Raw genomic sequence first — 14,068 nt, forward strand, 5'->3', positions numbered from 1 at the left:
CTATATTACAAAGCTACAATAATCAAAACAGTATGATATTGAGTGGCATAACAAGAGACACATAGATCATTGGAACAGAATAAAGAGCCCAGAAATAAGCCCATGCATAAAGGACCAATTAAATGACAGAGGAGCCAAGAATATACATGGATAAAGGACAGACTCTTCCATAAGTCATGTTGGGAAAACTGGGTAGCCATATGTAAAAGAATGAAACTGGGCCACTCTTACACCATACACAAAAATCAACTCAAAATGGATTAAACTCTTGAATATAAGACTTGAAACCTTAAGACTCCTAGAAGAAAACATAGGGAGTCAGCTCCTTGACATCAGTCTTCTCAATGATTTTATTTGACAAGAAAAGCAAAGGCAACAAAAGCAAAAATAAGTAAGCGGGACTACATCAAGATAAAATGCAACAAAGGAAACTGTACAATGAAGGAAACTCTCAACAAAATGTTATGCCATCCCTACATATATGTTTTTATTTTGTATGATCAAATGACTTAGGAGAAAGGGGTAGAAGGATGCATGTTACCTGAGTGTGATTAGAGATGGCGGATGGTGGTGAGAAGTAAGAAAGAGAAAAAAATGTGTAAAACAGGAAAAAAGATGTAGGAAAATGGAAAAATATGGTCTGTATGTCATGTGAAAAAGTAACATGTAAAATTTCATTTATCATATAACTAAGAGTATGTATTAACTGAATATGTACATAGACAAAGACTAAATGAGAATGGTCAGTTTTTGACTTGGACTCATGTTTACATACATCTTTCAATAAATTTATTTTTAATACCAAAACTGTATTGATAATCTCAAGAAATCTGAATTTCTAGCATATACTAGAGATCAAAACCTTCTATTCTTCATATACAGAGAAATGAGACCCAGAGTTTCATATATCTATGGCCACCCAGCTCACTTATAGTGAAACATAGACTAAAAGCCAGGTCTCTTGTCTTCCAGTACAATGTTCTCCCACAGTACAGCCTCTATCATTCAAGTCTATTCTATAGAACCACTGCTTTATAATGGAATACATTTCATGTGGAAAGGAAAGAGGACAATGATTAGTGCTGTCAAAACTGTGATGACAGAAAGACAAATGTCCTCATATATGTGACCTCATATGTTGATGAAAGAAATTGAAGAAGACACAAATAAACACAAAGATGTTCCATGCTCATGCATTGGAAGAATTCATACTGTTAAATGATGATTTGGCCCTGTTTGGGGGTATTGTTGATATACCCATCACCAATATCAAAATCAAAATCACACATTATGTATGACCTTACATGAGGAACCTAAAAAAGTCAAACTCCTAGGACCAGAGAGAGGCTAGAACAGTGGTTGCAAGGAGCTCAGGGTGGGAGGAGTGAGGAGATGTCTGTCAAAAGGTGCAAACATTCAGTAATGGGATAAATGATTTCTGGGTATCTAATGTACAGCACCGTGACTATAGTTAACAATACTGTACTGTACATTTGAAATTTGCTTAAGTGTTCTTATGACCAAAATAGGTAACTGTGTGAAATGATGGATGTACTAATTACCTTGATGGTGTAATTATTTCACAATGTGTATGTATATTAAATTATCACATTAGATGCCTTTTAAAAATCATGTTGTACATCCTAAAAAATCTTGAAAATAAAAAGTAAATTCCTCTAACCTCCCCACCCCCAAAAAAGAAAAACCGGTGTTGACCTGTTTGGGGATATAACAAATCACCAATTAGATTATTTCCTTCAGGCAGTTGGAAATTTTGACATTACAGAATATCAGGCTGTGGGCCAAAGTGCAGTGCTCAGCATTCCACCCATCTGCATCTAGTGTCACCACCACGGGCAGCACATCCATCATTTGGCACAGCTGTGGGATCCTGGGAAAGAGTGGCTGGGAAAAGTAACATTGTTGATATCCATCAGCAACGAGGAGGCTAATTTTGAGCAAAATCAATGAGGTAAAGTCACCATTAATAATGAGGTCAACGAGCTATAATGTAAAGTTTCACATAGTTGAAATTCTGTGCACTCATTAGCTGTAACAATATGCATGTATACTAAGAGGATAAAAGAAAATTACTATGAGAAGTTGCAAATTAAACAATTTTCTATGGCCTCTCAACAAAGGGGTGAATACTGCAACTCAAGTTTGGTTTCCCTAATTTCCGATGTAAAGATATGGCTATCAGGTAAGATTTAGCTTTCAGGATGAAAAAGAGGAGGCCAAGGTGTAACTGTTCTTAGATGATTGAGCGAATAATAGGAAAAAAGTAGTAAAAGGTAAGATGTAGTGGGCAATTTGGTCAATAGATCTCAGAATAATAGAGAGATTCAAAACGGGTAAGAAGTGAGAGTCTATATGATCTTACTGGAGACAAAGGAAAACTTAACGTAGTACACGGGGGAGGTGGGGAGGGAAAAGGCTATATTTGACAAGATTGTTTGAGATCAGTGTAACTTGGGACCCAAACTTTTGGATAGATGAGGAAGAGACACGAAGCAGGTTGATTTCCCCTCCCCAAGGAACCATTGTCACTCGGAGGTTTTTTAAATGTTAATTCAAATTCAGAGACATTTCTAAAAATGCTGAACGTGATCTCCTTGAAAACGTGAGCATGTGTTTTACTGTATTTGTATTTCCAGTGTTTATCACAGTGTCTGTCACAAGAGAGGCCCTCAACATACTTGCTGAATTGAATTGTCATGAAGAGAAAGTTAGGAGATTTTGGGGTGTTTTTTGTTGCTCTTGCATTTAGTTGAGATGTAATTGGCATATATTATATTAGTTCCAGATATACAACATAATGATTTGATATCTGTGTGTGTGTGTGTATATATATATATATATCTTTTTGGTATCATTAATATACAATCACATGAGCAACATTGTGGTTACTAGATTCCCCCCATTATCAAGTCCCCACCACATACCCCATTACAGTCACTATCCATCAGCATAGTAAGATGCTATAGAATTGTTACTTGCCTTCTCTGTGTTGTACTGCCTCCCCTGTGGCCCCCCTCCACCTACATTATGTGTGTTAATCGTAATGCCCTTTATTCCCCTTCTCCCTCCCTTTCCACCCACCCGCTCCAGTCCCTTTCCTTCTGGCAACTGTTAGTCCATTCTTGGGTTCTGTGATTCTGCTGCTGTTTCATTCCTTCCATTTTTGCTTTGTTCTTATGCTTCACATATGAGTGAAATCATTTGGTATTTGTCTTTCTCCGCCTGGCTTATTTCACTGAGCATAATACCCTCTAGCTCCATCCATGTTGTTGCAAATGGTAGGATTTGTTTTCTTCTTATGGCTGAATAATATTCCATTGTGTATATGTACCACCTCTTCTTTATCCATTCATCTACTGATGGACACTTAGGTTGCTTCCATTTCTTGGCTATTGTAAATAGTGTTGTGATAAACATAGGGATGCATATGTCTTCTTCAAACTGGGCTCCTGCATTCTTAGGGTAAATTCCTAGGAGTGGAATTCCAGGGTCAAATGGTATTTGCATTTTGAGTTTTTTGAGGAACCTCCATACTGCTTTCCACAATGGTTGAACTAGCTTACATTCCCACCAGCAGTGTAGGAGGGTTCCCCTTTCTCCACATCCTTGCCAGCATTTGTTGTTCCTAGTCTTTTCCATGTTGGCCATCCTAACTGGTGTGAGGTGATACCTCATTGTGGTTTTAATTTGCATTTCCCTGATAATTAGCGATGTGGAGCATCTTCTCATGTGCCTGTTGGCCATCTGAATTTCTTCTTTGGAGAAGTGTCTGTTCATTCCTCCGCTCATTTTTTAATAGGGTTATTTGCTTTGTGGGTGTTGAGGCATGTGAGTTCTTTATATATTTTGGATGTTAACCCCTTGTTGGATATATCATTTACAAATATATTCTCCCATACTGTAGGATACCTTTTTGTTCTGCTGACGGTGTCCTGTGCTGTACAGAAGCTTTTTAGCATGATGTAGTCCCATTTGTTCATTTTTTATTTTGTTTCCCTTTCCCAAGGAGATGCCTTCAGGAAAAAGTTGCTCATGTTCATATTCAAGAGATTTTTGCCTATGTTGTCTTCCAAGAGTTTTATGGTTTCATGATTTATATTCAGGTCTTTGATTCATTTTGAGTTTACTTTTGTGTATGGGGTTAAACAATAATCCAGTTTCATTCTCTTGCATGTAGCTGTCTAGTTTTGCCAACACCAGTTGTTGAAGAGGCTGTCATTTCCGCATTGTTATGTCCATGGCTTCTTTATCTTATATTAATTGTCCATATATTGTTGGGTTTATGTCTGGGCTCTCTAGTCTGTCCCATTGATCTATGGGTCTGTTCTTGTGCTAGTACCAAATTGTCTTTATTACTGTGGCTTTGTAGTAGAGCTTGAAGTTGGGGAGCATAATCACCCCCAACTTTATTCTTCCTTCTAAGGATTGCTTTGGTTATTCAGGGTCTTTTGTGGTTCCATATGAATTTTTGAACTATTTGTTCCAGTTCATTGAAGAAAACTGTTGGTATTTTGATAGGGATTGCATTGAATCTGTAGATTGCTTTAATGATATCTGTATATATTGTAAAATAATCACATAAGTCTAGTTAACATTCATCACCATGCACAGGTACAAAATTTTTTTTCTTGTGATTAGAACTTTTAAGATCTACTTAATTAGCAACTTCCAAATGTGTAATACAGTATTGTGACTATAGTCTCCATGCTACTCATTACATCCCAGGGCATTCATTTTGCAACTGGAAGTTCATACCTTTTGACCACCTTCTGCCACCTCACCCTGTTTTAGGGTTTTATTATTGCTGTTGTTAGGTAAGGTATTCTATTTTTTTAACAGCTTTATTGACGTATAAGTGATATACAAAGAACTAGACATATTTAATGTGTTCAATTTGATGGGTTTGTACATATGCAAACACTCATGATACCATCACCAAAATCAAGGTAATGGATGTCTCCAACATCTCCCAAAGTGCCTTTGTGAGCCTTCCTATTTGTGTGTTTGTTCTTTCTGTGGTGTTAAGAACAGCTAACATAAGATTTGTCCTCTTAACAAATGTTGAAGTGCACGATACTACATTGCTAACTATAAGCACTATATTGTACAGCAGGCCTCTAGGACTTACTCATCTAGCACAGCTTCAACTTAAATAGGGAGATGTCGTTCAATAGGTAAGGTAGTCTTTGTCTTCCCATATCTGTGTAATTCAAGTGCAAACCTTATTTTGTTTTCAAGGTAAATTTGTGCCAATTATACACTTAACTAGATAATAGGAGGAAATTTCTTGGCACATGTACCTGATTTCACAGGCAGAGCCGGCCTCAGGAGAATGAGAGAAGATAAAATTCACAAAGGAAGGGATTTTCAGTTTTGAATTTTTTTCACAGTGTATCCTTACTTTACCACAGTCCTTGTTTACCATAAAATTGGTGAGGAATGGAATGACTGTTGAAGAGCCAATAAAAATGCTTAATACCTTCTTCATATGGTTGTTGTAAGGATTAAAGAAAGTAATGCGTATAGGGTATTTCACTACATTCCTTTATACAGTGAGCACCATATAAATGCTATTATGACCACTGCATCACCATCTAAATATATTTGACTAAAATAAACTAGGTGAAGAAAAAAGTAAGAAGGATGCTGAGCATGAGAAAGCTTTGGCGGAGACCAGGCAGGCCTGTCCCACTCTAATTGGAGATCTATCGTCTACACTGCACAAATATGGGAATATAAGACAGACGAGATACATTAGAAGGAAGGAGAATAAACAGAGGTGGTAGAAAGGGAGACAGAAGTCAGAACACAGCTCCCCTTCGTGTTACTGGCAATCTGCCTCTTCCTCTAGAACAGAAGCTCCTTGTAGGACAGGGCCATGTCTTCAGTACTTTAAGAGCCTGCATAGAAGACATAATACTTAGTACTCCAATGTGATTTTACTGAATTGAAAATGAGAAGATCTAGAGAGAAAGAATATTAATTGGAGGGCACCTACTCATTCTACAGTGACTGCTGTTTTAGCAGCAAGGATTGTTGAGCTTATTTATTCTACAGGTATTTATTGAGACCTTTCATGGGCAAGACCCTATCTATAGACACTGTAGCAGAAGACAGATATAAAATAAATCCAAGCCATGGATTGGGCCCTTCAGTAGGTTGGGAGGTATAATGTGGCTCTCAGACACCACTTATTACACAATTATCATGGGTGGTAAAAAGTGCAATAGACTCACAAACAAAATGTCATATATTACCAATCTAGTGGGACACAGAAGTATGCCATGTGTTTCTGGTTGATTTTAAAAGGCATTTTTGAGACTCCAAGAAAGCCTCACATGTTTACTCAAGATTTCTTACAAATTTTAGATATCTTTAAGCTCAATTTAATCAACATGAAAATGGTGCTTAAGTTTTGCTTACATGAATATCAAAAGCTTCTGGATGCTGTGTCTTACAGACTTCATTTATCTAAAAAATGTGCCCGAATACATGTTGTAAAGAGAAATTCCACCTTAGTACTCGTTATATGGATGAGCACTTTCCTGAAGGCAGATTCTCTTGTGGTGTAGGCAGAATATGCAAGGCTTAGAGACCACAAAATTGGTTTAAATGCATTGTTAAACACGATCTTTATTCTCAGAAAAATGTATTTAAAAAATAACTGAAAATTTCTTTCTCAGAGAACATAGACTTAGCCTGGTTATATAGGTAAGGAAAGTGACAAGTAGTATAAATTATTCTTATTTAGGAAATTTCATCCAGTTTGCAATTTGATGTGAATGGTTTCATGAAAGAATAGAAGTTTATCTTATTACCTTAATTACACATATAAGTCTGTTCCAATATTGTCATAAAAATAATTGGCCAAATAGTATTAAACAAAATTTTTGTGTGTTTGCTAGATATGTTAATTTATCAATATGTATCTTATTATTACTAAGAATATTTGACTTACTTGCTAATTCAAATGACCTTTGTAGCAATGACCATGCACTTATCAATATTTAATGAGTATCTACTGGGTACTATACACTGTAGAAAAAGTATTCAGAATCAGTTCTTGCCCCCAAGCAGTCCAATATCATTGGCAGGACATCAATACAACTAATGTGACATATTTTTTAAAGAAATAATATGTCATTTATGACTTTAAAATAAAACCATACACGTTGAAGGCAAATGAAAAAATGTTTCACATCGCTAATCACCAGGGAAATGCAAAGCAAAACCATAATGAGATATCTTGTCACACCAGTCAGAATGGTCACTCCAAAAGACAAGAAATAAGTGTTGGTGAGGATGAGGAGAAAGGGAAACCCTCCTACACTGTTGGTGGGAATGTAAATTGGTACAGACACTGTGGGAAGCAGTACGGAGGGTCTTTAAAAAACTAAAAATAGAAATACCATATGACCCAATAATTCCACTTCTAGGAATTTACCTGAAGAAAACAAAATCTCTGATTCAAAAAGATACATGCACCCCTATGCTTATTGCTGCATTATTTGCAATATATCCAACATATGGAAGCAACCAAAGTGCCTGTAAACAAGTGAATGGATAAAGAAGAAGTGGTACATATGCAGAATCCAATATTATTCAGCCATAAAAAAGAAAGAAATCCTGTCATTTGTGACAACATGGATGGACCTAGAGGGTATTATGCTATGTGAAATAAGCCAGGTGGAAAAGACAAATACCATAGGATTTCACTTATTTGTGGAATCTGAAAACAAAACAAAACAAAATGAACAAAACAGCAGTAGAGTCATAGACACTGAGAAGTGACTGGTAGTTACCATGCAGGAGGGTTTGGGGTGGGTGGATGAAATAAATGAAAGGAATAAAAAGACAAAACCTCACTCATAATATAAATCAGTCACTGGGATGAAAGAACAGCATAGAGAATATAGTCACTGGTTCTATAATACCCTTCTGTGTTGACAGATAGTAACTACACTAGTTGGGGTGAGATTTAACAATGTATATAATTGTTGAATCACTATATTGTCTACTCGAAACCCACATAATATTGTATCTCAATTATACTTCAATAAAAAAATCATACATATTGTAATTCAGAACTGTCTATATTAGCTTTACATTTAATCACTTGACAAAATTAGCAATGATGTAGCATGAGCAAATATATTTAGTAGTAGATCTATAGAAGCAGTCCCATTGAAGTAAGAAACAAAACAAAATGGCTGCAATAATTACTACCATTCAGCATTATATTGGGAGTTTTAGCTAATACGATAAGACAAGGTAAAAAGAAATAACACAGGGATATTGGAGAAAATTATTACTGTGTAGGAATAAACTTGGTTGGTATGAATCAGTAAATAAAAATAATAGATTCACTATACCAGCAATGGCTAATTAGAAAATATGGTAGAAGCCACAATGGTGATGCTGACAATGATGGCTAACATAGGGAGCACTCTCTGGAACAGGCACTATAGTAAACGCTTTTGCTGATGTTTCATGTAATCCAGACACACCAACTCAATGACTTTGGCCTTAGGTCATCCCCATTTTTCAAATGAAGAAACTGAGTTTTTGAGATGTTAAGTAACAGCTAGAGTGTAGGAATTGCAGGTTCCAAATTCAGTTCTGATATCAAAGTCCATAATCTTAACCATTGTGGAAAGTGCTCTCCTGTTCCAGAAAGCTATGGTTTACTTTCTTTGATAGTCTACAAAATTCCATCAGCCAGTGGAATACCTGATAAGCTCAACACTTAGCCTGCTTGTTTGTCATTTACTAATACAAGAGAGTTCTGAGAACTTCAAACTCCCTTAGAGACCAGCAGCGCTCTTCTCTCCATTTTCGTGACCAGATGCAGGTGGTGCTGCATCGTTTGTACCCAGGGCAGCCACCTCTCCTCCTTAGAATAGAATGACCTTTTTAAATTAGAACGGAAGTAAATGGTTAGAGACTTGAGTTCCAACTGTGCTCAAAGAGGATGAATATTCTTGAAACAAAAGAAATACAAATTAGCTTATTCAAACATTTATGGAGAACCTACTACCCCGAATACCATGCTAACTGCCACAGAAGGTTTCAAATTGTTTATTAGCCCACTTCCCCCTGTGAATTTACAATACAGGGGTAATCTTATAGAAAACCAATCTTCATACCCTTTTTTAAGCAAGTTAGCCTGCCCTTTTAATTCCATTATCCTCCCATTGAGAATATCATTCACATATGTGGTTTCAGGTACCTATAAAGTGATGGTGCTAAATCTAGAACGAAATCTTAAACTCTAAAATCCAATATCCCACCATCTACTACATATCTCACAGGCACAGCCACACTCAGTTTAGCTAAAATTTTAATTTGTCATATCTGCCCCAATCCACTCTTCCTTCAGCTAAATGTACCTTCTAAATATCTCTTGAATCCATCTGCACTCTTGCATCTCCCCTTCTTTAAGGACACACCAGTAATTACCAGGATGGCTGCAACTGCTTTCTGATCAGTTGCTGTCTTCAGAATGACTTCTTCAAAGGAATAGATAGATATTAAGTACTCATGTTAATAAATGTAAAATTTTGTCATCTATCAGTATTATGAGTAAAATGTTCAATTGCAGTCAAAATGCAGATGGGTTCTGAAGGAGAGACCATAAGAAATAGAAGAATGTTGCAGACAGAATAGCCTTGCAAAACTCATGCCCACACACCACTTACAAGCCTTCAGTGGCTCCCCATTGTTTAGAAATAATCTCATCTAATAATCATTCCATTAAAAAGCCTTTACTTATCTACGAATAGAAGAAAAGAGTTGACATCTTCATCGTCAGCCCCCTTAAGGCTTTTGTTTGTTTGTGTATTTTTAAATTCAGTACTCTCACATTCTATGAGGTAAATGCCATTATTGCCCTCATTTTAGAAAGAAGGAAATGGAGGCTAAAAGAGGTGAAATGAGCTGCCTGAAGTCACATCGTCATTTAAAGATTTAAAGAATAACCCAGAGAAAAGGCAAAAACCAGAGAGGAAAGAAAGGACACGGATTCTAGTATATGACAAAACTAATTGAAGCTCAGGAAGAAAATAAAGGGAAGGTATGAATGTTAGCTGAAAATGTTCTATTTTTATTCACAAAGAATTGAGGAAGTTCTGAGGAAATGAAACCTTCTCTATGTGCATTGCCAAGAGAAGGCTGCATCTGGCTTCCTGCTGCTTCTAAGATAAGGGGCTGAAGAGACTACCCACAATTAGCATAGTCACTGAGAAGTCCGCCACCTCAGGGATACAAGGCTGTCCTATACCTAGAAGGCAAATGGAAACTGTTCTGATGCTAATACAAAAGAACCAAGCAACCAACAGGTTCACAAGCAATGCTTGTGGAAATAAGCACAATACAGACAGTCAGCAGTCAGGTTTCCATTTGGTGTTGCTAACAACAGTCCTCTTCCTTACCGCCTTGGAGAAGCTGCCCGTGTCCAATTATGTCCTCATTCTTAAATCTACCACTAATGGCTTGTTGGTAGTTCCATGTATTATCTCCACAATTTCCAATTAACACAGAGGTTGGGATACAGAATGCAGGCTGACTTGCTTTATTTATTTATTTATTTATCTGTCTATCCCTTTTTATCTCTGCACCCCAATCCTACTCTGCTACCTTCCCACTGCAACCATTTATATGAAATACATATACATACATCTTTTATCTCATGTTTACACAATACATACTGCTGTGTTACGTGTGTATATTTTAATATATGTAGATGATATTACATTACATCATATATTTCATGTTTCTGTGCCATATCTTATCCTGTTTGAAAGATGTCACTCGTGTTGCTTTATGTACATTGACTCTATTGCTTTTACTACATAGATGCCCATTATGAACAGCCAGATTGTCTCCAACTCTCCTAACAGCAGAGAATTCCTGCAATAATCATGATGGACCTATGTGAGAAATTCTTTGGAGTATATATTCAGGGGTGGATATTGCTGGGACAGAGGGTATGTGTTAAATTAAATACATAATTTAACTAAGCAGTGTCCAAGTGATCTATATAATGAGGGTATCAATATGAGGGGTGGTTGCAGAGTTGAAGCCAGAGTGTGAATCATGGCTACTCTGCTTGTTAGCTGTGTGACTTGAGAACATTATCTAACATCTTTTAGCCCCATTTTCTCCAATTAAAGTGCCTATCTTGTAAAGTTACTATGAAAATTAAATAATAATAGATTGAAGTGATTAGCACAGTATTGGTACTTAGTAGGTTAGTAGACACCATCACTGATTATCACCACCTGCCACCAAGAGATTTCTCATTTTCCACTCGACTCTGAATCAACACTGGAAGCTCATCATCCTCACTGCACAGATTAAGAGTAGAAAGGTCAAGTTTCATACCCAAGGAGGTTGCCCTTGGGTAAAGATGTCACCAAAGAGATGTTTAAAACAGTTGATGAATACTAGTCTATATTATCTTCTTTGTGATGTGATCCAATGTTTATGGGATATTAAACATATATTCCACACAAGCTACTTATATGAGTTCCCTCTGTTTTTCTATTAACAAAAATTTTTAAATGACTGATATATATATTAGCTGGGAATGAAGATGAAGAAAATGAAGATCAGAGGCTTCAATGTATTAGTGTAAATCACTTTAACTTTCAGCTTTTGTTTAAAGTGCCAAAAATGTAATATATATTACAAACTGTCACTTCATATAATTCTTAATCTACAAACATAAATGGAAGTCAGTTTAAAACAGTGGGTCTCAACCAATTTTGCCTCCCAAGGGACATTTGGCGATATCTAGAGACAGTTCTGGTTGTCACAGCTGGGCAGGAGGGGGAGAGCAGGTGTACTGCTGGCGTGCAGTGGAAAGAGGACAGGAAAGCTCTTAAATAACCTACAATGTACAAGACAGTCCCCACAACAAAGAATTACACAGCCCCAAATGCCAATAATGCCAAAGTTGTGAAACCTGGTTCATAATTATAGAAAAAGTGTTCAATGTCCTGACTGTCTTACTGAAAGCTAAAAGGAAAGGAAATATTCTGCACACAACCTCATAGTGATTTTTGTTTCTGTGGTACTAATCAATATCTTCCCATCTCCTTAGAAACAGGAATCTAAAACACAGAATAAAATTAATGAGTGTTCATTTGCCCCTTATACAATGAAACAGTGTTTTTAAACATATTGCCCAAATATCTAATGAGATAGAAAATCCATGAAATACATTAGAGATCCCAGAGTTATGTTACTGTCACCAAATTCCTAGGTTCGTTGGTTTGTTTTCCCCACTCATTCAATATTCTTTCTGCTAACTTGGTGAAATTTTCAGGTTTGAACATACCTACTTCTACTCATCCTTTGCTAATCAGTCAACGTATAACATACATATCATTTGATTGTTTTAACAGAAAAAGTTTACAGGAAATATCCTAGTCATGGTAGGTAAAGCCCAATATTTAGCAGGGCACTATTTAATTTATGTGGTTAGGTGGTTATGTGATTAAAAAACAATTTTGCTTTTAGAATAATTGAAATTTAAACTGGTCATCTGAAAGACAAGAACATAGTATTAAGTTTAGGTAGTATCAGTGCATAAATCAATGCCTTAATTTTCTCATGGTGAAAGAATTCAAAAAGCAACAAAAACTAACCCCACTTAGGGCTTCGTAGGACGGTCACGTTGCGCCCCCTACTGAACAGGATCGAGGAGTAACGTTGATTGAATTTAAATTCACAGAGCTCTGAAACTGCATTACATCTACCACTACACGCATCTCTTTCAAGCTCATCTGAAAAGCTGAGTGGAAACCCTACATTTTATTAGACTCAAAGGAAATGTGCAGAGGAAGTATGGCTTGACATTAGAGAGGCTCCGTTGTGAACGATAACCCAGAAATCTCTAAACGATATCAGCAGTACAAAATGACAACTACCACTTATTCTTAACTGAGCTTTATTTAACACAAACTTTTCGGTCTAGTCTTTTCGCTTTAGCGATAGGTGATTCTGTATGGGGAAGAGCCAGTGATCCTTTCAGACGGTGATCGCCATCCACCCTGGAAGTTTTATGTGCTCAAAAATGGCAGTAAATTGTCAGCAGACAAAAATAATTCGGATTAAATGGGGACCAAGGAGTCTAAGAGTAAGAAAAGTTCCTTCACCTCCTTGTCTCGCCCTCCTGATCCAGAACCTCGTTGTTCATAAATATTCCCCTACTTTGTAGATGCCGAGAAGCCGGTCTGAACGGTGCCCACCCCAGAACATCACTCACCTAAAGTGTACCTTTACAGCAACACTAAATGCCTGTTACACCCTGCCGGATGCGTGCCCATGTGTTAGTGTGTCCGTGTGGGGTGTTAGTGTGTGTGTGTGAATGGATGTTAGTGTGGGGGTGTTAGTGGGAGCGTGTTAGTGTGTGGGGGTGTTAGTGGGGGTGTGTTAGTTTGTGGGGGTGTTAGTGTGTGGGGGGGTGTTAGAGTGTGGGGGTGTCAGCGTGTGGGGCTGTTAGTGGGGGTGTTAATGGGGGGGTGTTAGCGTGGGGGTGTTAGTAGGAGTGTGTCAGCGTGTGGGGGTGTTAATGGGGGTGTCAGTGGGGGGGTGTCAGCGTGGGGGGTGGTGTGAGCGCCCCGCGCCCTCCTCTCCTCTCCGGCTCCCCGGCCCCCGGCCCGCCCGGAGGCTCCGGGAAGCAGGGGCGCGGGGCGCGGGGCACGGGGCGCGGGCTCTTACCTGGGCTCCGGCGAGGACGCAGCCGCCGAGCAGCAGCCACCCCCAGACGCGGGCCGAGGCCCCCGGCGCGGCCATGCCCGGCCCGGCCTGACCGCGGAGCGGGGGAAGCTCCTCACGCGCACGTCGGCGGGCGTGGGGCGAACTCGCGGCGTTGCGGGGACGGCGGGCGCCGGGCTGGCGGCCGAGGAAGCCGGGGCCGGGCTGACAGCACCCGCGCGCCTGGGCCCCGCGTCCTGCGCGCCGCGACTCGGGCGGGGCTCCAGGGACAGGGGCTGGGCCGGCCCTCGAGGCGGACCCGAGGGCGACCGACTCGGGGCGCCGC

The 14,068-nt window shown here is 38.6% G+C and overlaps 1 protein-coding gene across 1 annotated transcript in view; it reads right to left on the minus strand.

Annotated features, from left to right (window-relative positions):
• Positions 1–14,068, minus strand: part of LOC118925491 (parathyroid hormone 2 receptor) — a 91,598-nt gene extending 77,530 nt beyond the window's left edge. Inside the window, exon 1 of the mRNA XM_057503626.1 lies at positions 13,747–14,068. Within this exon, the coding sequence (XP_057359609.1) occupies positions 13,747–13,821 (75 nt within the window). The 5' untranslated portion in view covers positions 13,822–14,068. The remainder of the gene's footprint in view (positions 1–13,746) is intronic.

Source organism: Manis pentadactyla, chromosome 6 (assembly GCF_030020395.1).
Source record: "Manis pentadactyla isolate mManPen7 chromosome 6, mManPen7.hap1, whole genome shotgun sequence".
In the NCBI taxonomy this organism is placed as follows: Eukaryota; Metazoa; Chordata; class Mammalia; order Pholidota; family Manidae; genus Manis; species Manis pentadactyla.